Source organism: Dasypus novemcinctus, chromosome 8, assembly GCF_030445035.2.
Source record: "Dasypus novemcinctus isolate mDasNov1 chromosome 8, mDasNov1.1.hap2, whole genome shotgun sequence".
In the NCBI taxonomy this organism is placed as follows: Eukaryota; Metazoa; Chordata; class Mammalia; order Cingulata; family Dasypodidae; genus Dasypus; species Dasypus novemcinctus.
Window position 1 is genome coordinate 83,597,571 of NC_080680.1, and position 26,569 is coordinate 83,624,139.

At 44.5% G+C, this 26,569-nt stretch overlaps 1 protein-coding gene and 1 long non-coding RNA gene across 8 annotated transcripts in view; one reads left to right on the forward strand and one right to left on the reverse strand.

Annotated features, from left to right (window-relative positions):
• LOC101437252 (stimulated by retinoic acid gene 6 protein-like) overlaps nucleotides 1–26,569 on the forward strand; it is an 87,560-nt gene that overhangs the window by 4,493 nt on the left and 56,498 nt on the right. For 3 of the 7 annotated variants that reach the window (XR_188147.3, XM_071216870.1, XM_004457234.5), the window contains exon 1: nucleotides 17,072–17,432. Coding sequence is in view for 5 of the 7 variants with exons in the window: in XM_071216870.1 (XP_071072971.1) it covers nucleotides 17,413–17,432 (20 nt within the window). In the remaining 2 variants the exon portion in view is untranslated. Of the gene's footprint in view, nucleotides 1–16,509; nucleotides 16,717–17,071; nucleotides 17,433–26,569 lie in introns of those variants that run through there. The other 4 variants (XM_004457232.5, XM_058302097.1, XM_071216869.1 and 1 more) reach the window with 4 other exon arrangements.
• LOC131279483 (uncharacterized) lies at nucleotides 10,103–18,950 on the reverse strand. The gene is made up of 2 exons (XR_009186856.1): nucleotides 18,530–18,950; nucleotides 10,103–13,200 (listed from the first exon to the last, which is right to left on the reverse strand). It is a non-coding gene; the product is annotated as an uncharacterized lncRNA (long non-coding RNA).

A 26,569-nucleotide genomic window follows, 5' to 3' on the forward strand; every position in this document is an offset into this window, starting at 1 on the left:
TATTGCTGAAAATTAAACAAAATTAAATTGGGTGGGTTGCATAATTACAATGTTTAAGTTGAATTCACAGACTTGCCAATCTCTTGTGTGAAAGTTAGGGCATTGATTAGGAAGGTGTGAGAACCTGAGACTTAGGATGGGGATATCTGGGCAGGTTCAGATGAAGCTAAGAGCCATCCTGACCCTCCCTTGCCAGTGCAAGAAGTTTGCCTATTGTGTGTAAGATGATCCATGTTTCCTTGCTCGAAGACTGTAATATGCTCATCCAGGGCAGTTACCTTGTAAGGGGTAGCTATTCTCCTTAAGACCTACCCCAACCAACTCTGGTGTCAGATCTCCACCTGAGCGAGCTGGGAGGTCCAAAGTCTGACCTGGGAAGATATAACTCTTACGCCAAAAGATTGCAGAAACCAGGGGAATATGTGTGGGAATGAATTCTAAGAGTTTTAGACCAAGAAGGATGGAATACAACTCTGGGTGAAATCAAATTTATTTATATGCCATAGACATAGTGGGGAACATAACCATACACAGTGGACAGTGAAATGAAGTTGTCGTCACAGTGTTTTGACACACAGAGATTCTTTGGCATTGGCTAGCTGCCATGGTGTCCCTAGGAATTAAATAGATGAGCAGCCTATAAAAATGTTATCTGCCTGATATAGCAAGAAAACCTCCAGTTCCGATGTTTAGAAATATGACCTGAATCACCATCATGAAGAACTATGGACTTTTACCCAGTTTCCAGACTGACTCCAAACCCAGAGCCCCTTGCTTGAAAGGGAGACCAGGTCCTTTTCTCTGTGCTGTAAATCCTCCTCTAAGCCCTCTTCAAAGGGACCTCTGACCCCTTACTAGAATAACGATGCATTTAGGAAAAGGAAGTGCCAAGGCCAGGGATTACGAGTCCCTGGCTCTGAAGTGGATGTTAATTCCTGGGGACCCAAAACACCACTGTGGCCCACACTCACAAGTGGGGTTTTTGGCAGTCAGGGCCCAATTCAAATTAGAGTGATCCCACCTCGTTGCTTTCCTGAAGAAAGATGTAAAGCAGCTGCTGTGGGCTCAGCAAGGCAGCCTGTAGGAGGTAAAGGAAGCACGTGGCCATCTTTCAGTGCAATAAATGCTACATTAGAGAAGTGCTGGGGAAGGACGGTCTAGAAAGACTTTCTGGGAAAAGCCTCTCCTAACAGTCTTGAAGGTCCAGCAGGTGTTGGCCTAGAAGGACAGTGATGGAGTTAACGGTGTGTCTGAAGGCACGAAGGCCGGAGAGAGGCAGGCCCATCCGGGAGAGAGGAGTAGGCTCAGCACGGCTGCAGTGCCGAGTGGGGCCGGGGAGGCCTGGGGGGCAAGGCTGGAGGGGCCAGCGGGGGCCAGATACAGGCCTTGCCCAGCAAGCATCTGAGCTTGGAAAGGTGGAACCCAGGCTTGGCCATGGTAGCTCAGGTCCATATTGCTGTCTGACTGACTGACACTTTATGGGGGAAGGGAAGGGGACAGCACACTCACTGGGGAGCTAGAGGGTAAGTCTTTGAGGAAAGTATTTCCTCCTTCTCTCTTCCTTCAGTGTCTTTTCCCAGCAGCTTTCACCAAAATGCAAGGTTTGGGCAGCGGCTGCCTGTAGAGATCGCCACCTTTTGGACAATGCCGGAAATACAGATCTAGAAATGACGTGTTATTCATACCTTAAGCAATATTTCCTAATGATCGAATGAGTTAAAATATTGGCAGAAGAAACTCTTGATCAAGAAAACAGAAATATATCCAGTAATCACTGAATGCTTGGAGGTAGGAGTCTGCCCGAAGCAGTGAGGGCTGGTGAGAGAGGTCAGGGAAGTTTTCATAGGAATGACATCAGAGCTGGGGTAGGTAGGGAGAAGGGGTCTTTAGAGACCACCTCTGATACCCTCATTTCACAGAGGAGGAGACTGCAGCACAGGCTAGGACGGGGCTGCTCAAGGTCACACAGGACTGCAGGGGCACAGCAGAGGGAGGACCTACTTTCTAGGTGTCTCAGCACAGGGCTCTTTTTCCTGGGCAGGGCCAGTCTTACAGCTTAAAAGGATCCTACAGCTCGTGTTCTAGAAATGGCCTCTGTGTGCTCTGTAGCCCCATCACAGTACCTTGTCCCACCTGATATTTGGTGTCCTTGTAATATCTTCCCTCATTCTCTGAAACTGCAAAACACCAAAACTCTCCACTAAAACACTGCTTTAGCTAGGATCTTGACCTGCCTGGAAAGAAGGAACAAAGGGTATCCCCAAGGCATCTATCCTCAGGGATGGTTTTTGGCACCTAGGTGCTTTGTCAATATTTTGACAGGAATGAATGAGTGAGGGGGGTAAATGGGTCCTGACAGTCTGGTCCCAGCTCTCCTGTGGCTTATCCAGAGTTGAATCTAGTCTGGAAAAATAAGTTGGGACCAGATCACAGAGGGCACTGAACATCTGGCTAGGGAATTTGTCTTTATTCTCCCAGGAAGAGAAGCCTTGGCTCTTGTGAACAGATGAGGGACAGGTTTGGAGTAGGTTGGTTTCATTGCTTTTTTTTTTAAATGAGACCAGGTTAGATTTAATATAATCAATTATAAAAAAATAGAATAGCAACAAACATTTATAAATGTAAATAATAATTCAAATATAATAGAAATTAATTATAACATATTTCTAATTTTTATATTATACCTCTAACTATTGGACATAATAGTCTCTAAGAATGAAATAGAGTATTGGTTTAGTTATTTAATTTCCATTTAGACCATAATTCTTTCTAGATAATCAAATTTCTATTTGGGGATTCTTCACATCTGACTGGAATGAACTACAGCAGAAAACAATTTGCCAACTCATAATTTTATGAAGCAGAAAAACTCAAAATCTTGTTTAACAGTAGTCATGCAAATTTGTTATTGACCCAGATAGATTATTTCAGTTAAAGAGTATGAATAAGAAAGGGTTAAAGAAAACTGAAGTATCCAAAAATATCTCTCTTCTCCAGTTCTCCTTAATTAAAAGCATGTGTTTATTTTGTATTGAAAAAAATTATAGAATATTGATCACAGGAACAATTTGCCAGTTGGATTGAGTAATTATTATTCATATACTATAAAGTTGTTATTTTACACTTACCTGGTCTACTCCGGCTCTTTTTTTGGTTACTATTTTCATGGAATACCTTTTTCTAACCTTTCACTTTTAACCTGGCTGTGTCCTTACATCTGAGGGGGTCTCTTGTAGACAACATATAGACGGTTCATATTTTTTTAATCCATTCTATCAGTCTATGTCTTTGGATTGGGAAGGTCAATCCATTAATATTCAGTAAGCATTACTTACTTCATCCACTGTGTCCTTCAGCTCTCATCATATCATTCTATTGTCTATCTTCTTATCCTTTAGTTTACCCTTCCTAATAATCTTCATTTCTAAATACTTCTCCAAATCTTTTGACCTTATTTTTTCTTTGTAGGCTGTAGTACCTCCTTTAGTATCTCTTGCAAATCTTGTCTTTTTGTAATATATGTTATCAGTTTTTGTTTGTCTGAGGGGACTTTGAACTCATCCTCATTTTTTTTTTAAGATTTATTTATTTATTTATTTCTCTCCCGTCTCCCCCCACCCCGGTTGTCTTGTTATAGACTAGCGATATCGACCAGACTCAGACTCTGAATAAAGTTCCAATTGAGACCTTTATTAGCCGCGCGGCGACTGCCTCGTCCTACGCAGAGGGGAGAGCAGCCCCGAGTCACGGGGGGAGTTTGCTTATATAGGCTTTTAGGTTCAGGGCAGGGAGCAATAGCTCAGCAAGCAAGCATGTACAGAAGCAGGTGTTTGCGGTTAATCAAGCGCTGGGAATTCTATCAGGGGAGATAAACGGTTGGGGAGTTTTTGTTATTTATAAGGGTCTGAGTCAGGTTGGTCTAGGGGCTGACGACACTTTCTACAGGAGGCCTTGAGGTAAGGTTTTACAGTTGAACAAGCTTGTTACAGAAGTGAGATATATGCGGTTAGGGGACTGTGGCATTTTCCTCTAGGGTGGGGGTGGTCACAGGCTCCTACTTCTCCACATTCCCTACTTCTCTTTTGGGGAGATTCAAACCCTTGAATTTGAGTACTCTCCAGTGTCCTGCATTGGCAAGCTTTGGTATGGGGTGTTCAGGATTAAGAGCTTAATGGTTTGCACTCTCTCTCGGATAAATCGAACTAAACGATTGATTATGAGTGGGCTGCAGGTTAACAGCAATAATAGGAGAAGAAAGGGGCCTGAAAGGGCAGTGATAAGGGTTGTAAGCTATGGGGACCAATTAAATAAACTTTCATACCAATTTTTTGGTAGCTGACTGAGCCTTTTCTCATTTTTTTAAAATCATTTCCAGACTAAGTTTAAGCTTTCTTTAATAATGCCGGAATGGTTAGCATAAAAGCAACTAGTTTCTCCTAAAGCTAAACAGAGGCCTCCTTGTTTGAGGAATAATAAGTCCAGTCCCTGCTGGTTCTGGAGGACTACTTCAGCTAAGGAATCAAGTGCCTCTTTTAAATGTGAAATTTGATATTTAAGGTTCTTGAGGTCCTGGGTAACTAGGGCTGACAATTGGCTGAAATCAGAGTGACTTTTTACAAGAGCTGCTGATCTTACCGTGGTTGACCCAGCAATGCTCAGCCCAATAGAAGGGGAACTAGGATTGGGGCCCTCTTGTACCAGTGGTGCTTAAGACTTGATGTTTCAAGATATTCTCTTTCAGTTTTTTCAGAGAGGTAATGTATGGGCCACTATGTCTCAGTTTTTAACATTTCCCCCTTTTTGTTTTAGTCGAGGTGACTGTGCCTGTCTTAGGTTGCCCTCCTTTGAGAGTCTTACCCGTCATTGGCTACCGGCCAAGCTCTTCGACTAGAGGAAGTTACTGAAGTGCTTTTGCCAGCACCAGATCACTTACATGTCCCATGGCTGTTATTCTTTGCAATTTTTTCTGAAAACACTGTCCGGCACAGGTGAAAATTATGAGCAACAGAACAAACATGATCAGCCCTATTTTCAAAGCTGACAGGAAATGCTGTGACCTCCACTAATTAACTGGGTTAAACCCTGCAATATGTGAAATCATATCTGAGAAAATATTCTTACTGTTGGCTACATGAATTTGATTTTGAGACTTTTAAAAATATTTTCCTTTGTAATTCCACTATTTCCAGAGAGGTTTTACTTTCATGGCTGAACAAATTATTCCCAACTCTTTCTACACTATATCTGATGAATTACATGCAGAGTTATACAGAAAATTTCATTCCAATTACACTTCAATTTTTTAAACAAGTTTAAACTATACAATTGATCTTCAATATGCAAAACAGCCAATTCTAATTCATTAACTCAATTATTTAACTGTTTATCAATGTGATCTTGGCTATGCCATAAATCACTAACATTTTATGCTAATCATGCCATGTATTGTTGAGTCTGTACTTTAACGTAAAGTTACCATAGCAGTAGCAGCAGCTGTAATGATTCTAATCAGTCTCAAAATGCTTATAATAAGCAGTCCAATAAAGCGTTTAGTCCGTTTTAAGAATTCTTGTACCATATGTACAATAACTGACTTTCAGGAGACGACTGCCAAATCCGCATCATTCTCACAGGTATCCAGATGCCTTTTCTTCTTCTGGCTATCGTTATTGTTTCTCTATCCTGCAACACACTTTCTGGTAGATATGTATACAAGGCACCATTTTCATTAAAAAATGAGTTATTCTTAATAGTTACTTTACGAGTCATGAAAACACATGGATCCTTAACAAGGCTTTAAAATGATATGTTTAAGGGTTAAATACTGTTCTATTTTATTTATATTTTTCAGCCATTCATACGGAGGGGCAATTCCAAGAAATATTTTCCACAAACTCTTTTGCAGTTCATGATTATGAGTGCTATTAGTTCAAGGGGCCAGTATTTACCTTTCTTTGCAATGTTAACAGTTCCTGCTACAATAGCATAAGGAGAGAGCACACAGGCCCAAAGCCCGCAGGCAGACACAAGCTGCAAGCTCACAGTTCCAGAATCTGCAAAGCCAATGTGACGCATGGCAGTAATTGCCATGGGTTATCCGAGGGCTCATTCTTCTCTAGAGCAGGAGGGACTCGACGTTAGTTACTGGCATTGGCGAGTAACAGGCAGCTAGAACTGCTGGGCTAGGCACCACAAGGTTTGGTACTCATGATGCCTGTTTTTTTTCAGTGGAGCCACCCTTCCTTTTTCCAGGTTTCAGCGGTAGGGCCCTGGATCTTTATAAAGGCATCTGCATTAACAGTTTTAAAAGGAATGTTAGTGGGGTGGGCAGGGACATGATAGACAGTCACTTGCTACTACTAGCAGGCATCCTGGATGTTCTTTCATAGATTTTAGGGTGATTTACAACAGTTTACTATTTCTGTCTTGCTTTCAGTACCTGCAATCCACCCCTGGATAGGGATGGCAGTTTTCAGAGTGACTAGACACTATTGGGTTAAATCTTTCACTTTTAGCAGGACCTCTTATGCTGCACATAATTGCTTTTTTACATTGTACTTTTGGCTTTTTTCTAGAATTGTGATGAAAACCCAAAGGGTACTTGTTAAGAATTTTGCCTTTGTCACAAACTCCACTCAAACCAAATATTGATGCTTGCTACACTTAATTCATAGGCTAAGTTAATGTCCACAATTTACTTTCTTTCTATCATTTAAAGCAGCTTGCTGGAGGTTTTCTCACTTTTATGAAGGATTTTTTCTCAATTAATACAAACAATGGCTTCAATATTTGAGCTAAATGAAGGATGAAAGATTTTTAGTATTTTACTAATATTACAAATTCTATTAACATGAGAAAACATTGTACTTTATCAATTACAGCAGAAAGTATAGTTTTATTTTACTCAACCAAATAACAAGAATTTGATAGAGCAGCAGGTATTTTGCAGCTTGTTCTAATTGTTTGCGTAGTTCAGGCTTTTAAGATAAGATATTACTGTCTCTGATGTTTCCTTTAATTTTGAAAAAAAGGATTACTGGTTAGTAACATTATCAGTAGGGTTTTAGCCACAGATTTTTCTACACAGCCAGATTATTATTACCATGCCAGGAGAGATGGTTGGGCTATGCACATAGCCCCAAAAAGCACTGCAAAATTTCATTGTTGGGTTTTTCACAGATAGAGGAATGCAGGCTGGCTTGACCTGTCCAAGAAGACACTAAAGAAAGTTTTAGCAAGTTTTAAAACAAAGTGATAGCGATACAGCCGGACATTAACTTTTTTGCAACAAACTAGCAATATTTGGACTGCTGCATACTACAGTGTTGTTATTTTAATTTATGATAACAGGTTGTTATCAAAGTGACACATACTTTTTTTATAATAATTAAAACCATAATTAACCACATTGTACTTCTGTTTAATATTATGCTGAAATATTGGTGAATTTATACACTCTTAAGTATTCATTTGAACCTTTTACTTATACAACTTAAACAGAAGGTTAAAGAAAAAAACCTGTTAATTTTATAACACTTTTAAACACCTTTCATTCAGCTTATAACATATTAAATGAACTCAAATATTACTTTAATTTTTCTTTTAAGGTAAAAGAACAAATCTCTCGCAATTAGTTTGAAATAAAAAGTTACTTTTCAGGATTTGATTTTGAGAAAGCAGGTTTGAACGTTATGTTCCTTTAAAAGAGATAAGACCTTTTCTTCCTCAAACACTGAGGAAATGATGAGGTTAAAGCACAAGAAGCTATTTTGATAAAACAGATTTTCTTTGTTTACTGATTATTCAGAAAACTTTTACCAAAACAGACTAATGACTTGAGAGATTTTGAGAAAAAACAAAATTTCCAACCTTGCATCAGTACACTACTCGATACTAAACTCTTCAAAACTCTACGGACAGACCCACCAAATTTCACTCAACCTTACTTACAAAAATTTCCCTTTCACAAACTTTCTACACTTTCAGCATTCATCCAGGCTTTGTCTCACACTTTACTGTTCCCAATAATCAATCATTTCATTTCAGGACAAAATCTTCTCCCGTTTCCCCAACAACAAAAACACATTCCACACATCCCACATACACAAGTTACCAGGCAAACCTCTTATAACATATAATTACCATTTACATTAAACTTTTCTTCACTTTAAACTTAGTAGCATGCAATACCAAAAACAGTCTCCCAGAAGCAAGTTGGCAGGGGAGGCTGGCCGCCGACAAGCCCTCCTGTTATAAAATTACCTTTTATTATTATTATTAATTCAGTTTTTGTTTAATAGTGACTTTCTGGATTTAGCCATTTAAACACTTTAATTTAAACAATGCTTCGTTAAACTTCTTATAATTCTTTATAACTATATAGACTATAATTTTACTACTTTTGTTGTAGAATTTGAGAGAGGTTCAATTATTTGCGTACAGAAAGGCCAGGACTCAGGAATGATTTTGAGAAGGAAAAATGGTTTATTGATGGCTGGCCGGACTCGCGTGCTTTCTGTTTCAAACCCGAGCCCCCGAACAAGATTTTTAAGTTCTTTTTATACAGGGTGGGGAGTTAAATGGTGCTTTTAATCAAAGAAAACTACTTTCTTTGTTAGTTAAGTCTTTGCCTGAGTACCAGGTAGGTTTTCAGTTAACATATCACTCACACTTCAGGTGAGCTTGAATTAGCATCTTACCCACATTCCGTCTGGATGCAACTTTGAATACACATTCAGTCTTACATCTTTTCTGAACAATTCAAAGCCCATATTACTTAACTGGATTTCTAGAGATTAGGCACATTTGGATATAGAATTAGATGATTTTGAATTTATGCATAGGCTATATTATATTTTTTATTTGAGGCCAAGTCCAAGTTCCCTTAAGTTTTGGCATTACCACCATCAGAGTTTCCCTGGACTGACTGGTATGTATATAGAGCTTGCATTGCTAAATTGCCTCCGGGGACTGGAGTCATTGCCATGGTCACCAAGAGCAGGACTGCAGCCTCTTACCGTCCCACACCCACAAGTCAGGACAGACAGTCTAGGTTAAAGTTATCTCTGAAGAGACAAAGAGCCTCCTACCCATAGCCCACATCACTTTAAGACAAATTTTATTTCACAGAACACATTTTCTTACTTAAAATTACCACAATATCTTCTACAATTCACCACATGCATTTAAGTTTCATAAGTTTATAAAAATTAGCCATCCTATTTTAGGGCAAAACACACCTTTTTGAAAAACTTATTAAATTTCAGTTAGCATTTCCACAAATTTTTAACTTTCTTTAATATTCATTTTTCACATCGTTCATTTTATTCTGTAAGGAAAAAGAAACTATTCATTTTAATTTAGGCAAGAACTATTTTTTAATGAAAGGACACAGGAATTTTGTTAAGACTTACAATTTTTGTCATTGTAGAAATCCCATTAACATTAAAACTTATGTATTAATATAAGCGCTCATTTAATATTTGGCCATTTGAATAGAGCTCTCCTAAAAATCCTTATTCATTAATTTATATCACCATCCGGAGTTATCAAAATACACACTGACATTGAACAAACAGATAAATTCAGAACAATTACAACAAACTAGCAGAAACACAGTTTACAATTGACTCATAATTCTTCACAAATTACACAGAACAGAAATACAGAAAGACAAACAATTAAGACAGATGAAGAGACAAACCAGACAACCTGAACCGGAGTCAAGAGCGATGTCTCGCTCTGACTGGTGGTGGGATCTATCTGCTGCGTCCACTTCCCCACAATTTACATACTCTGCAGAGGTTTTCCAGAAAACAGACTTACTAAAGGATGTCCCGTTTGCTGACCCTGGGCCCAGGAACTCCTGACGCTCTCCAGATAGAATTTAGGTGGAGACAATTTCCAGGGCTGGGCGACGTCTGGGGTGGAGGAACGTCTCTCTGAGGCCTTCCCCTAGACTGCCAGCCCGTCCCCAGAACATATCTGTCTCCCTGAGTCTGAGGAGATCAACCCCGCTGGAGTGGGGGATCTTGTCGATCTATCTCGCTGGGGGCCTCCAAATGTTATAGACTAGCGATATAGACCAGACTCAGACTCTGAATAAAGTTCCAATTGAGACCTTTATTAGCCGCGCAGCGACTGCCTCGTCCTATGCAGAGGGGAGAGCAGCCCCGAGTCATGGGGGGAGTTTGCTTATATAGGCTTTTAGGTTCAGGGCAGGGGCAATAGCTCAGCAAGCAAGCATGTACAGAAGCAGGTGTTTGCGGTTAATCAAGCGCTGGGAATTGTATCAGGGGAGATAAACGGTTGGGGAGTTTTTGTTATTTATAAGGGTCTGAGCCAGGTTGGTCTAGGGGCTGATGACACGTTCTACAGGAGGCCTTGAGATAAGGTTTTACAGTTGAGCAAGTTGTTATAGAAGCGAGATATATGCGGTTAGGGGGCTGTGGAATTTCCCTCTCGGGCGGGGGTGGTCACAGGCTCCTACTTCTCCACAGTCTGTTCTCTGTGTCTATTTGCTGCGTCTTCTTTGTCCGCTTCTGTTATTGTCAGCAGCATGGGAATCTGTGTTTCTTTTTGTTGCGTCATCTTGTTGTGTCAGCTCTCCGTGTGTGCGGCACCATTCCTGGGCAGGCTGCACTTTTTTCACGCTGGGTGGCTCTCCTTACAGAGTGCACTCCTTGCGCATGGGTTCCCTTACACGGGGACACCTCCACGTGGCAGGGCAGTCCTTGCGTGTATCAGCACTGTGCATGGGCCAGCTCATCACAGGTCAAGGTGGCCCGGGGTTTGAACCGCAGACCTCCCATGTGGTAGACGGATGCCCTAACCACTGGGCCAAGTCCGCCACCTCATCCTCATTTTTGAAGGACAGTTTTGCTGTATACAGAATTCTTGACTGATAGTTTTTCTCTTTCAGTGCCTTAAATACATCGTACCATTTTCTTCTTGCCTCCATGGTTTCTGATGAGAGGTCAGCACTTAATCTCATCCAGGTTCCCTTGTATGTGATGCTTTGCTTTTCTCTTGCTGCTTTAGAATCCTCTCTCAGTATCTCTGATATTTGTCATTCTGAATAGCAGATGTCTTGGATTTACTCTATTTGTGGTGTATTGTCCTTCCTGCATACTGATATTTATGTCCTTCATAAGATTGATAATTATGTCCTTCATAAGATTGACATTTCTGTCCTTCATAAGAGTTGGGAAGTTTTTGGTCATTATTTCCTCAAATATTCTTTCTGGCCCTTTTCCATTCTCTTCTCCTTCTGGGACACCAATAATGTGAATGTTTGTGCATTTCACATTGTCATTCAATTCCCTGAGACTCCATTCCATTTTTTCCATTTTTTTCTCTTTCTGTTCTCCTGTTTTTTTTAGTTCAGATGTTCTGTCTTCGAAATTATTAATTCTGTCCTGAAGAAATTCAAATCTGCTCTTATGTGTCTCTAATGTATTTTTTAAAAAGATCTATTTTTATTTATTTCTCTCCCCTTCCCCCTTGTTGTTTGAGTTCACTGTCTGCTCTTTGTTCTTTTTTTAAGGAGGCACCAGGAACCAAATCCAGAACCTTCCATGTGGGAGGGAGTCACCTAATCACTTGAGCTACCTCCACTCCCTGCTTATTGGGTCTCTCATTGTGCTTCCTTGCTGTGTCTCTCAGTTGTTTTATCTCGCTGCACCAGTCTGCCTCATCAGCTTGCTGTCTTGCTCGTCTTCTTTAGGGAGCACTGGGAGCCAAACCCAGGACCTCCCGTGTGGTAGGTGGGCACCCAACTGCTTGAGCCACAGTTGTTTCCCTCTAATGTATTTTTAATCTCATCCATCATGTCTTCATTCCCATAAGGTCCGTTGCTTTTCTTTGCAGGCTTTCAAATTGTTCTTTATGCTCTCCCAGTGTCTTCTTAATATCCTTTATTCCTTTAGTCATATTTTCTTTAAATTCTTTGAAGTAATTTAGGAGAGTTATATGATTATCACTGATTAATTATATTAAATCCTGTATCTTTTCTGGATATTTGATTAGTTCTTTTGGCTGGGCCTTCTCTTCATCTTTCCTAGTATGGCTTGTAATTTTTTGCTGATGTCTAGGCATCAGAATATGTTAGTGAATTTTCTCTGATGGCTAATTTCTCTCTCTTGCCTTTTTTTTCTCACAGCTCTTCTTTGAAAATTGGTTCAACTTATTGTCGGTCTTTAAAATTACCTAACTTAAGTTTTCAAAATTGAACCAGGAACTCACTAGTGGGGTGCAGATTTTTTCCCAGGGGTTGGATGCAAAGAGTGCGAGCAGTTTTGTTTTGTTTTTTAAGATTTATTTTATTTATTTCTCTCCCCCCACCACCCCGGTTGTCTGTTGTCTGTGTCCATTTGCTGCGTGTTCTTTGCCCGCTTCTGTTGTCAGTAGCACGGGAATCTGTGTCTCTTTTTTGTTACGTCATCTTGCTGCGTCAGCTCTCCGTGTATGTGGTGCCATTCCTAGGAGGCTGAAATTTCTTTCGCGCTGGGCGGCTCTCCTTACGGGGTGCACTCCTTGCGCGTGCGGCTCCCCTACACAGGGGGCACCCCTGCGTGGCAGGGTATTCCTGGCGCACATCAGCACTGCACATGGGCCAGCTCCACATGGATCAAGGAGGCCCAGGGTTTGAACCGTGGACCTCCCATGTGGTAGATGGATGCCCTATCCACTGGGCCAAGTCCTCTTCCCATGAACAGTTTTTGTTCATGCAATTTCCAGACCAGCCAGCAGAAAGCACTAATCAGTGCACCTTTCCACAGAAGTGTTTCAGTCTTGGCTTTCCCATGTTTCCTGTGTAGGCTCTGCTGGCCGAATTCACTGAAGAAAAGCACCCCAACTTCCCCTCCCTTTTCCCTTGAAATAGCTGACAGGGAGGAAGATGACTGTTTCGCTTTCAGTCAGCTGCAGTGAGCCAGGCATTTTTATTCCAGCTTAGTATCTTGGGGTGGGAGAGGGGAGTCTTTCTCAGCTGCCATGGGGGCTTGTTAACTCATGTTTGTCATTTCAGCTTCTTTGTCTCTCTGTCCCTCACCCTCCTAGGAGTTGTATAACACTGTCCTGGTCTGCTGACCCCCAAAGCAGATACTTGTATACCTTTTCGCTGTTTCTCTGTTGTTTTTGTGAAAGCGTTCAGCTCTTCCTGTTAGTTCGTCACCATCTTCCCACACTCCAGTTTCATTCCTTTTTAAAGAGAGAGAAAGTCTGTAGTTGAGTCATAGCCACCCCAGAAAGCCATTGAAATGGAAGAAATTGCTCTAGGCTTTACAAACATCTGGGTTCCTTTGCTTCTAAACTTAAATTAAGCCATATCTCTTTAGAGTAAATAGAGGCTATCCTGTGATAAACTCTTCTTGGGTTAACACATGGGAAACAAGTATGTCTTTGTGATGCCCTGCTGAATTTCCTTCTGTCATGTTACCAGAGCTTTGAATCCTGCTAATTTCAGGGCTCAAATATGGTAAGTCTTCTAACCTGAGTTCTGGTGTAGTCAGTATCTCTTTCCTCACTCTCCGCTAACTGCAGCATCAATACAAGGCTCCTGGAAGGAGTGTCTAGTGGAGAGTTGTAGGGCTGTGTTCTAGTCAATAGCCCACGTGAACTCTGGAAGCATATTGAGAGGTCCCTGAGGTGAATAAAGGAGGTATCATACATTGGATAAAATTAGCAATATCCAAAAAGACGCATGCAGGTTATAAATATGTAAGTGTTAAAATGTTCTAGGGATATGTGTAAAAGTCTCCATCTAGACAACACTAAACTGAGAAGGCATAAAAGAGGGGAAAAGGAATCTACTATATGGGGTTGCTGCCAAATTCTAAAGAGACCATATCTGGAACATGGTAGCCCCTCAGAATTGAATCCTTATTACTATGGATGGGGTTTTCCTGAATGTACACATTTTAAAACAAATGTCTCAACTTTTCTCTCACTTTAAAGTAGCTACCACCCCCAGAGTGAATTATGACTCGTCCTTAATGGTGTGAAAGAAGGGATTGTAGAATTGTGAGCAACATTGTCTTTTCTAATAAAACCATCATCAGCCAAGAATTTAAAATATCCTTTTAAGTCTGGGCAAGGGAACCAGGCAGCACCTGGCAGATGTTCACTCCTGGAAGAGATAGCCATCTCCATGTACCTGGAAAATGAGCTTTGCAATTCCTTTCTCTGAATTATGTGGCATAGATGCACAAGAACTGCCTCTTCCAGTGACTGAGAGGGCCTGGTTTCAGAAGAAGTGCATTTACAGTGTTTCCTTGTTTCTAAGCACTTAGTCAGGAGTATACTGTACTCTGTCTTCATAGTTCTCCCTCTTTTTCATTTTTCTTTCATCATTTTCAATTTCCTGAACAGGCATTTATGGGCTTCCTCTGTGACCCAGACATCATACTGAAGCAGATCCAGTCCCGGGGTCCAAGCCTCTCTGATTTAGTAGAGGAGCTGGGACTTGGACAAAATGAATTGTTATGTGACTGTCTTCTCAGCATGCCAGTCAACACCTGGCATGTAGAGGTGCCTAGTAATAGCTCATGCTCACTGAGCACTCACTGTGTGTCAGGCACCCTTCTAAGCATTTTATGTATATTACCTCTTTTAAACCTCACACGTCCATGTGAGGTATAGTTTAGCTCAGATAAAACGGAGGCTCAGAGAGGTTAACAATGTAACGTACACAGCTAGTAAATGGTGGAGTTGATCCCAAAGTCCACCCTCTGAACTACTGTACATGCTGCTTCTCAATAAACATGCGTTAAATGAAGAAAGGAAGAAGGTTCAAATATATGCCATAATGGAGCTCTAGACGAAGCCAAGAGAAATAAGATCTGACCATGGCAGATGGTATGCTTGAGGAAGACTTAATGAACAAAATCAGTGTTGATAGGTAGAAGTGGGAGGAGATGTTCTAGGCATGAGTAGAGGGATAGAGATGGGCAAACACAAGTGGCCTGGACTTGTCAGTTACGGTGCCTGTCCCCTGCCTCCATGACTCTCCCCCTCCATCAAGGCTGATTAAACCAGAGGTGGATGCTTGAGCCAAGGGCAAAATGCTGTGGGCTGGTCAGTAGAGAGCTTTGCTCTTAGCTCCTAGAATTGGGGGAGACCTTGGAATGGTGTCAGTGAGCATTGAGGGTGGTTTCCCAGCTGCTAAAACAGATACTATGTTTAGGGATGGGCAAGCAACTTTTAAAAAATCTTGGGTGTTTGCAGGCAACCAGTGGAGATTAGGCTGGAAAGGAAGGTTGAGGCTACTTCTTAGGAGGCTTGGAATACCAGAGTAGGGAGTGCAGAACCATGGAAGGATGCTCTGCAGGGGCAGGACACACCTGGAGCTGTGCATTCGGGAGCTGTATCTGTGCACTAAGCATGGAGACTAGAGGCTGCAGAGCCATTAGGAAGCTGTTATGATAGCCCAGGTAGGAGGTGGTGAGGGCCGGAACAGACACGATAGCAGTGTGAATCATAAGGAAGATGTATTGATTAAAATAAGGACTAGCTGCTACAATAACAAACCCTGAAATGTATGATGGCTCTAACAGATAGAAACTCAGTCCTCATTCATGTAAAATCTCAAACAGGTATTCCCAAGCTGTGGTCAGCTCTCCTCAAGTATCGATTCTGGGACCCGGGCTCTTTCTGTGTTGTGACATCATCATTTCAATACCAGCTTCAAGCTGGCAGAAGGTAAAAGAGAGAGTGGAGAAGGCACTTCCATTTCTCGAGCCCCTGACATAGAGGTAAAGGGAAGGCTCAGAAGCTCTGGGAGGCAGAATGGATGGAGTGAGAAAAGGCGAGAAACTACAGATGCCTCTTGGGTGGTAAAAGTGTGACAGTGCCATCCATTAACAGGCCCAGGAGCCGATGGATACAGGGAACTGACAGTCAGGGACCCCTGGTTCTCGATCTCATTCAGCTTTGGGAACTTGGTGGGAAACAAGGAGGCCATTTAGGATCCATGGTCCATTCTGGTAGCTGGGTAAGCTCATCACATCCTCAGCAGCAGGAGTCGTGGCTGGGGTGACCATTCCTCATGTCTCTGCATCTTCCTGGCTGTTATTTGGTTCTTGGTGCCACTAGTGACTACTCAGCTCTTTCCCAGTATCTCTAGAGTTCTGAGAGAGCAGATCTAAGGGGCCCAGTTAATCACCACTGCTCTTGTTGGGCAGAGTGTGCATTATGGATAACCAGTTGAAATGGATTGTGATTGGCCATGGGCCCATGAGCAATGGTCTGGGGCAGAGAGTCACATGGCCCCTGCTTATCAGAAGGAATTCTCTGTGGGCATGGCAGGCTTCCTGAAGCTTGGCCAATCCCATTAATATACTTCCTTTCCTTAAGCCTCAGCTTTCTTATCCTTAAAATAAAGGCCTTGGACCATACACACATACCAGCCCTCCACTTTCTCTGCTGTGCTAACCAGAGTAACACTAGCTACCATAACAAGCCCCACACTTTGCTGGCTTATTATAAGAGATCTTTATTTTTTGCTCACAGAGCAGCCCATGAAGAGGACAGTCTGTAGAGGACAGCTTCCCCTACAGGGTCATTCAGGGACCCAGACTCCTTCCACCTTCTGGTCCCACTTCCTTTAGGATCTTAGAGCCTGGTCAGTGGATGGAGAAAGAGAAGATAGAAAAGACATACTCGCCTCCTAACTGCCTTGGCACAGAAGTAACTCCTGTCTCTGCTCACATTCCAATGGTGAGACCTGCTCCCATGTTTGCTCCTGGATGTTGGGGTGGGGGGTGGACAGAGGGGCTGTGGGGGAGAACCGACTCTGCCTGGGCAGATCCCTCCTAGCAGCAGCCTTACTTTATGCAAGGGAAGCAGGAATGGCGGGTGGACTGCTAGCCAGCCCACCCCGAGGGGGGCTTCTGTTTGGAGCTCACCCTCAGCCCCTTCTCCCAGCAAATGAACTGCCTTATTTCAGAGGAAAATCTTGAAACCAGTGGTCTTAGTTTATTGGGTTGAGGCAGAGTCCTGGAGTACTGCCCGTAATGATTTTTTCAGCTACCAAAAGGAGCCTCAGCTGCTGGGCAAAGTTCAGACAGCCCAGGGGCCCCTTGGAAGGGGATCAAAGACACAGCAGGAGCCCAGGCGAGGGAAATGAAAGCAGAGTTCCTGCATTAAGAGCAGGAAGGCCAGAAGAATAGCAACCAGTGTTCTTAAATGAGGAAGAGGGCACTGCTTCAATTTGCTGGTAAATCTTTGACTGATTGTTTGTCTTTCCCTGGTGTGATTTTGTGTGTAGGTGTGGGTACATGTGTGCTGTGAGGAGAACAGGGCAGAAGACCAGACACGGGAAGGAGTTATAAGCGAGAGCCAGGAGGAGCCCAAAGGATTCAGAGAAACTTCGTTTGCCAACATATTGCTCACTGGAGTTGCAGTGCTTCCAAGATGCTGTCCACCAATGCAAGGTGAGTTTTAAGGGTCAGACCTGAGACTGGTCATGCGGGATGACCACATATTCCTGGCAACTTTCTTCTTTGAGGTCGTTGGTTAATGGACACCGAGAAAGGCAAGGTATAGTTAATTTGTAAATGGTCCTGCCAAGAGCAAAGAGCTATGTGTGGAGATCTTGAATGCCGGCTTCTGTTTGTCTTTAGTTGGAAACCTCGGAGTGGATGGAAATAGCCAGGAATGGTGTTAGAGGGCCAGATTTGAATCCTGCCTCTGTCAGGTACTAGATCTGCAGTTTCTAGCAAATCTTAGGTGCAGACCCTCAGTTTCCTCCTCTCTAAATCAAGTCCGATAAGTCTTGTCTTACCAAACCCACAGTGTCATGAGGATCATATGAGAGCAAGAACATGGAAGGAATATCCAGATGGCAGGAATTAAGAATCATACTCAAATCTTTAAAAATTTAAGATCCGAGAACTGAAAATGCTATTCCAAAATATAACAAATAATAGACCTTTCACCCCTGTGTGTCCTATTATATCTCTTCAGAATGCTGAGGGATGAGATGGAGGAAAAAAAGAAATAAAAGAGGACATTAAAACAAAACACAGGCAGGCATAACATGAGAGGCCCAGGGAAAGGAGGATTCTGAGAGTGGTGGATAGAAAAAGACATGTGACAGAAAACAGACCAGAGGGGCAGCTTGAAGGACAGGTGGCCAGAGAGGGGCAGGAAGACATGGAACTGGAGAGCCTGAGAGAATTGGTCCCTTCTCCCACTTCTCACTAGCCTGGGCTCCTTGGACTAAGAAAGGGAAAAACTAAGAGGAAACAGGGAAGAGATATGATCAGATGTGGATTTTAGGAATGGCCTTCCGGTCACAGGGTGGAGAATGGATTAGAGGGAGGAGGCCAGAAGGAAGGCTACTGCAATAGTCCAGGCACAGATGGTGGAGGACGAGTTGGTGGGTATGGGGATATGGCTGGATTTGGCAGGCGTCAGAGAGGTTGACTTGACTGGGCTGGACGTGGGGTTGGGGTGAATTGGAGAGGAAGGAGTTAAGGCCAGTTCTGGTTCTCTGACTTGGACTAATGGGTGGTTGCAGCTGTCATACCTGAGATGATGACACCCCATGGGAGAATCAGGTGGTTAGCGGCATGCAGTTGGGACATGCTGGACTTGGCGTGCATGTGTCCCCATCCAAAAAGAGATGGCCAGGAGGCAAGCAGTTGGCCTGAGGGGTCTGGAATCAGAAAAGAAGTCCGGGCACAGAGGACACAGCCCAGCCCTTGGTGCCGCCTGTGCCTTCTAGGCTCTTGACGTTTGTTTGAAGTCCATATCTTGCCCCCTCAGGGCCTCCATGCATCCCTCCCAGGGCCTCTTCTCCAGCCTGGTCATCTCCCTGGGCTCTGGCTGCACTGCCAGTGTCCTTCTCACAGGGAAGGGCTGCTCAGCATCTGAGCATGCTGATTGGATGGACTGACCAGCACAGAGTAGGAGGTCACTGTCCCTTCCGAAGACCCAGACATGGAGCCTCTACCAATGCCTTAATAATTAAGTTTAGTCCCTGAAAATGTTTTTTGTTTAAAAATTACTAAAAAGAGGTCAAATTCCAGCTCTACCAGTCACGGGCGCTGGGACTTTGGGTGTTTACCTAATCTCCCACAGCCTGTTTCCTAATCTGTAAGGCAGAAGCAGTATAGTACCTGCTGCAGAGTTGTGAAAGGCCTAAGTGATCTATGATTATAAAGAGGCTATGTAATGTCTGACTCAGGAAAACCTTCCGTACATGATAGCTATCATTACTGTTAACTTTTATTACATGAAAAGTAGTTAAAATGGATGTTGCCTCACTGGACAGTTAAGAGTAGTTGGGAGTAGAAAAATGGGCTTTTGTCCTCTTCATTAACCAATTTCTTTTTCATGGTATCTCTCTCTGACACATATGAACCACCTCCCATACCCCCTCTTTAACTGAGGGCAGCTACCTGGACCTGACCATTCCTAGCTGTACAGAGAATTGGAATAAAGACAGTCAGGTATGAAAGGCTGATTAATGACACACCTCTGATCATCAAAGCTTAAAATTAGTACCTGCATTTGAGTCTTGTTTATTATTTATGCCACTGTGGACACATGGCATCCTCTCTCTGAACCTTACTCTCTGGGGATACAAGAGACCATGGGAATGAGAATGCTGTGTCAACGGTAAAGCACCGTTCTTTCCCACAGTGCCCACAGCTCTTTGCCCTGGTGGAGAGCTGTTTCACTGGATGGCCAGGGCTAAGCCTGTCCTTCTGGGCTGGTTGACTGGTGGACCAGGGTGCCCAGCCAGAGTACCCAGCTCCAGCCACCGTGACCCCTGTGTCTTTCCACAAAGCCCAACTGCCCCCCAAGGAGAGTGTCCCCAGAGACAGCTGGGGACCAAGGCTACTGCTTGGAATCCTCCAGTCCTGAACTCAAGGAACGGTGTCCATGGGAAGCAGCCATGGGGAAGGTGGAAGCAGGCCTGAGAACCAGCATGCACACCCATTCTCTAGTGTCTGGGGGGTGTTGGCATGGTGCCATTCTGTAGAGGAAGCTACCAAAGCTTCAGGGCAGGGGAGGAGAGAAATGATTCACCCAAGATCACAGTGTCTCAGAGTCCTGGCCCAGGCTCTTTCCCTCAAGGTCAGCCTGAGGACACGCACGAGTAGAAAATACCCACACATGTACCCTCTATAGGAATCACCACCCAGAGCTGAGCATTCCTAGCTGTACTTTAAGGTCAAAATAATAGTAGACATCAAGACAAGAAAACAGATTTAGACACCCAGGGAAGGAAAGAGAGGGACCCTCAAAGAAATGCAATAAAGGGTTTATATGAATATTTCTTTGTAGAACTTTCCCCTAGTTCTCAGAGAGTCCCAGAAAGTGACAGATACAGAGACAAAGCACCAGACAATGAGAGGCCTGAAGGGTGACTGGAAGAAACTGGGAAGGAAAGAAGAGACAAAGGGGTAGCCTATATATTTAAAATTTTTTATTATGAGAAAGTGCAAATATATACAGAGAGAGAACCCCCCAGGTACCCATCACCCAGCTTCAGCAATCACTGACACCTGGCCAGTCTTATTTCAGCTCTCCCGCAGCCCCTCCTCTCCCCCAGAGAACCTATTATTTATGGATTTCATTTTTGAAAGGAAGTTTGCATCCTCCCAAAGGAATTTTTAAAGCAGTGCCCAGTGACCTGGTATATATACCCACACTCAAGACTTTGCCAGCCCCTGAGATTCTCTCATCTTTGTATTGAAGGGGCTCAAACCGCCCCAGCCATGGGAGCTGAATTTTACACTGAAGAATCAGAATCAGAAAGACCTGACATGATTGTCCAGATTGTGATGGTGCAAATCCTGGCTCCTTGAACCCTCACAGAACCTCAGGCCTTGACAGCTGAGCTTGGATGGCCTGGAAGGATTTGTCCTGGCCATGCCTCTGCACATGTGGCCTTCAGAGGGGGCTGGCGGCTCTGCAGGGCAGCTGGGCCACAGCTGACAAAGGTGCAATGCTCTGGCCGCCATTTTGACAGCATGGAAATGGGGGACTGTTTACTGAGCCAGATGTGGGCAGCTGCTCTGGCAACAGGTTAACCAGATAAGGAGCCATAGTCTGCTGTGTGGTCAGGCCCCAAGGCCAGGGGGGTCCCTGACAACCCCTCCCCTGCTGGTGGCCAGGGACCCAAGCCTGACTGACCATGACGTGCCCCAGGCTGAGGCCTGGAGAATGGAAGGCAGGTCCTGTGAGGGATGCTGATGCTACCACTGCTCAGCCTGCGAGGGGCTGACCTAGACACTGAGGACAGAGAAGTGGAAGCTCTGGGGTCTGAGGAGGTGGAAATGCCCCCAGGGAGGACCTGTTTTCTTTGGCAGAGCTGTCCGGAAGCAGGAAGGGGTGGGAAGAGAGCATCGTGCTGGTCAGCCCCTGCGCCGGCCATGACTCTCCTCATGTCTAATTCACGGCACCCTGGTTGGAGGCCTGGGAGCCGTCGTGAGGATGAGGAGAGGAGGCCCACACCCTGGTGAGGGCAGAGCCTGGACTCGCCCTCAGAGCTGCCAGCTGCAAAGCCAAGGCTTTTCCAGGACCCTGGGCCTCGCTGACTCAGTTAGAAGAAGAGTCTCCTGGGGAGGGAGAGGGTCCGCAGTGGGGGAGGTGCCCAGTGGGCTTCGTGGTTGCCCCGTGTGTGTGCAGGAGGGGGTCGTGGAGGCTCTCAAGGTCAGAGGAGCTGGACTCGAGAGCCTCTGAGTGACCCGTCCTGCCTCTAGGATTCCGCGGCTGGGGTGGAGGAGGGTGCTGTGCATCACGGGCGGGCAGGGTGCAGCTCAGTTCACACAGTGCCTGTGTCTGCCCTCCTCCTCCCTCTTCTGCCTCCTTCCTCCTGCCCTCCTGTCCTTCTGCCCTTCTCCACTCACTCACTCAGCAGGCGCTTGACCTTGTTATGTTCCAAGTCCCAGGGCAGCAGCCAGGGTGGACGTGGGCGGGAGTGGAGGTCAAAGCTGAATAAAACCTGTTTCTTGATGTTGAAAACCCACAGCCTAGAGGTGAGAGACTCGACAAGCAGCAGAAGGGGTCGGAGCTAGAGCGCTCTGCAGGCATCTCTAACGAGGGCAGCCGTCCCTTCCGTGTGTGGGGCTGGAGAGGGGCATGACCCGGGGGCCCAGGGGATGAGGGGGCAGGCGTCTGCCGCCGTCCAGGGTGGGCGCTAAAGTCCCCAACTGCCCTGACCTGCCTCTGAGCAGGCCCTGGGCTTGAGCCCTGCAATGCAGAGACAGATGCCCTGAAGGTGTCCCCACAGCAGAGCCCGCCAGGGCTAGAGGGGCCCCAGCCCCCACCTGCTAGTCAGCTGTTTACAGAGAGCTCCGTACCACGTACCAGGGGGTTGTAAGGGTGATTTAGTGGGTTGAAGCAGAAGAACAACGAATGGAATCGAATGAAAAACGCTAGAGGGTACCATGCCTATGACGGGCATTGTTTGTGAAAGAGTGTTGTACACACACACTCACACACAGACTGACTGAACTGGGCCATGGTTTTAATGTGCATTTGACCATAGCTGTGACTTGTAGTAAAACCCCAAAACACTGAACTGGTCAAATCACCTCAATTACAGAGGAGGGAAAGGACTCATGCAATGCAGAGCTTTGGGGGAAGGTGATGGGGGCATTGCCTCCTTCTCTGTTCTTTTCCCTGGCACAAGAGGTTTACATAATTACTTCATCAAGTAAACCTATGAATCCAATATAATCTAATATGCCCAGAGGAAAAGATCAGTTTACAAACATAATCCATTATTTCTTTTTGGAATTCATCAATAATATCAAACTTCTGTACATATAATTTACAAATGAAATATATAAAGCTCCTCACTATAAATTCCATATAGCCAATTAGTTATCACAGAGAACTTGCATTAACTTTTGCTCAACTCTTGTATCAGTAGCCAACCTACCAACTGAAAAATGAATATGGGTCTGACATGAATATTGGTTGATATTTTCATTTACATTAATGACCAAGAAATGTGAAATAACAAAGACAAGATTCAGAACTTCACCCATTCTTTTATTTTTTTTTTGTATTTTTAACCTTTTTTTTTTTTTAATTACACCCATTCATTTTTTGAAGTGGATAAAAGTTTTTGAATGCTGGAAGAATATCACCCCACCAATTATTTTTTCTTTCTTTCTTTTTTCTCTTTTTTTGCTATTTACGATGTAATAGCTATAATCATAGCACACATCCAAGTTTCATCTGCACTCTTAACATTTTCTCCCTCACTTCAGAAGCAATAAATCAAGCCCTAACGAGCAGTGCCTGCCTAGTTCCATGGTGTAAGTGCTCCACTGTGGCTGATTTTAGGGTCCCAACGTGAGGTCGCTGAACAAGGAGTTTGGGAGGAGAAGTGCAGCAGCGCACCTCTGTGGAGTATTTCCCACCTGCAGACACGATAGATGCAAATAGCCTTGAGGGTAGTAAAGGTCACAAAATAATTAGGAAGTGATGCGTTTGGAGTCTTTATCATCTTTATTTAATGATAAGCGTATATGATTTAATTGTTGAAATGACCGTTTAACAACTGCTTTAAACTCCCTGGTAACTTGGTTGTTGGTTCTTCCAACTTGGCCCGTCAGCGCCCACTGCCTCTGCCTCCGAACGCCAAAGCGGGGCTCTAGGAGGGGCCTGAGCAGGCCTCATGGGATTCACCGGGGCAGGCGGGCCTGGGCCAGGCTAGACCCTCCACCAGGCAGGCTCCTAGGTGAGTCACACGCAGCCCAACAGGCCAGGACCCTCTGGGGCGAGAGCTCCCCGAGCACGGAGGAAGGGGACAGCAGGGAGGACGGCTCCCTGCCTGGGCAAGCCACCTCCCCTCTCCTGGCTCCTGTTTCCTCATTTTAAGAAGGGGGTGAAACAACCTACCTCACAAGGGAGCTGTCAAGATCAAATTAGATAATATGAAATAGCAGAGGGCCAAGAACACGTGTCACACGATAAAGTGACACCAATTGATGGACGCTTTGATCGTGTGTTAGCTCATTGCTGTGGAGAGGTAAGGTTCAGGCCAAAGGAAGCCGCGAATTGTGGGAGCACAGGTCACCCCCACGCCCACCACAGCACAGCACAGGGGTGCTGGGGCAGGGAGCGGGAAATGCAGAACGTGCGCTCTGGGCTCAGAGCTCTAGGCCTCTCCTCAGTTTGATCCCCATAGATTCGTTTATTCCACGAAAAAATCTTAATAATGAAAAATCTGTAAGTTTTACCCTACCCCAGAGCAGACCTTGCCTCCTTTCACCTTCTGCTGATTTCGTGACGTCTTCCCTTCAGAATGGACTTTTATTGCTTCTGGACACATTCCTTCTTCTCCTTGGTTGGAGAGCAGCCCAGTCCTTCATTTAACTCGCGTGGATCGCTGCCTGTGCGTGTCAGGCACGGAGCTAAGCACTGGGGAGGAAGACGCAGCTGTCAAGCAGTACGGCTCTCTTGTAGCATACTCAGAACAAGTTTAAAAAGTCAAATGACCTCTGTTCCCACTACTCAGAGGTCACCACTGTGAACAACTGGGTATCATAGTGTTTATTTGTTTTTTTAATTTATTTTTTAATTTCTCTCCCCTTCCACCCTTTTGTCTGCTCTCTGTGTCCATTCACTGTGTGTTCTTTTGCATCCACTTGCATTATCTGGCAGACAGGGAAACTGTATCTCTTTTTTGTTGTTGTGTCAGCTCTCCGTGTGCTGTGCCACTCCTGGGCACCCCTGTGTGGCATGGCACTCCTTGTGTGTGGCAGCACTGCTCATGGTCCAGCCACACGGGTCAGGAGGCCTGAGGATCAGACCCTGGATCCCCCATATGGTAGACAGATGCTCTATCAATTGAGCCATGTCCATTTCCCATAGTGTTTAATAACCCCTTTTTTTGTTTTTATTTTTATAAGCCAATTCCTAAACCATCGGTTTTAGGTGGTGTATTAGTCAGCCAAAAGGATGCTGATACAAAATACCAGAAATTGGTTGGTTTTTATAAAAAGTATTTATTTGGGGTAGGAGCTTAGAGATACCAGGCCATAAAGCATAAGTTACTTCCCTCACCAAAGTCTATTTTCACATGTTGGAGCAAGATGGCTGCTGACGTCTGCCAAGGTTCAGGCTTCCTGGGTTCCTCTGAGCTCAGCTCCTCGGTTTTCTCCACAAGGTCAGCTGCAGACTCTCAGGCGAACGGCTCTGTCTCTTGCCCTGGGGCTCCAGCTTCAGCATCAAATTCCAACATCAAAACTCCAGCATTAAAAGCCCTCATCTCTGTCCTTTGCCATGCCTTTTTATCTGTGAGTGGGGACTCAACACCCTACTGGCACAAGAGGTTTACATAATTACTTCATCAAGTAAACCTATGAATCCGATTTAATCTAATATGCCCAGAGGAGAAGATCAGTTTACAAACATATCCAGTATTTCTTTTTGGAATTCATCAATTATATCAAACTGCGACAGGTGCGTTTCTAAAATTGAGGAGTGCTGCTTTGCCGTTGCCCTGTAGATGCGGTTTCTGCTTCAGCCAATCCGCCTGGCCAGCCCTGCACTCACCAGGACACAGTCTGGGTCTCAAAGCTCAAGAAATGGATCTTGGTGGCCTTCTGCTTTGGGCTGACTCCAGTGCTTGCTCTACCAGTTCCCTGCAGTGGTTGCTGGAGCAGGCAGTTAGCTCAGGGGGCCAGACCCCACAGCTAGAGACCCTAATTTAGAGAGTTACACTGCAGCTCTCCTGGAGCTCACCTGCTTGAGCTGCCCAGGCTCCGCCCTGGCCCAGCCACTCCAAGCAGGAGACAGGCCCAGCAGCAAGGTCATAAAAAGAACCGGGGGGGGGGGGGAGGGGGGGGGTCTGTTTTAAGCTGATATGAGAAGGTTCCTTTATCGATTAAATGAAAAAAAAAAAAAATCAAGTTTAGCCTGATCCCTTTGTGCTTAAAACTTTGTAAGTTATAAACATGTAGAGTTATGGCAGAGAAAGGACTTTCATTTTCTACTTTATTCACATGTAAATTTTTAAATGTTTTACAATGAACATGCAATATATTTGAAATGTTAGACACACGTATGAAGGAGAAATTGAGAGCAAGAGTGAACAAAAGGATTCTAACACAACTTCGGGCACCCCCTGCGGATTTGCTTAGCTTGAATTCTAGAAGTGGAATTCCTAGAAATGGTATTGCCGCATTTTAAAGGTTCTTAGTGTATATTACAAAATTAATCCTCAGGATGATTTTGCCTGTTTCCCTCTTACCAGCAGTAAGTCACAACTAGCTGTCTTAAGGCTCAAAACTGCTGGGAGCTGTTTTCAGTGTCTGCAGGGAGTGAGGACACTTGGACAGGGACATGCTGGCTTATGCTCCCGAAACTCCCCAATTCGTCCTCCTGTGCCTGGGGCCAGCCGCACCCTCCCTCAGCTTCTGGCACAGCGTAGGGCCCTCTCGAGTGGCCATGCAGGGTAGTGCGCCTCTCTTTGACCTCGTCCCAATTGTTCTCCATGTGTCAGGGTCTCCTAGTAGTTTCAGGGTCCCTGGTAGCCCCCTCTTGGCTTTCAGGTATGGCTGTGTTTCTGAATTTTCAAGCATCTTTTCTATCATCT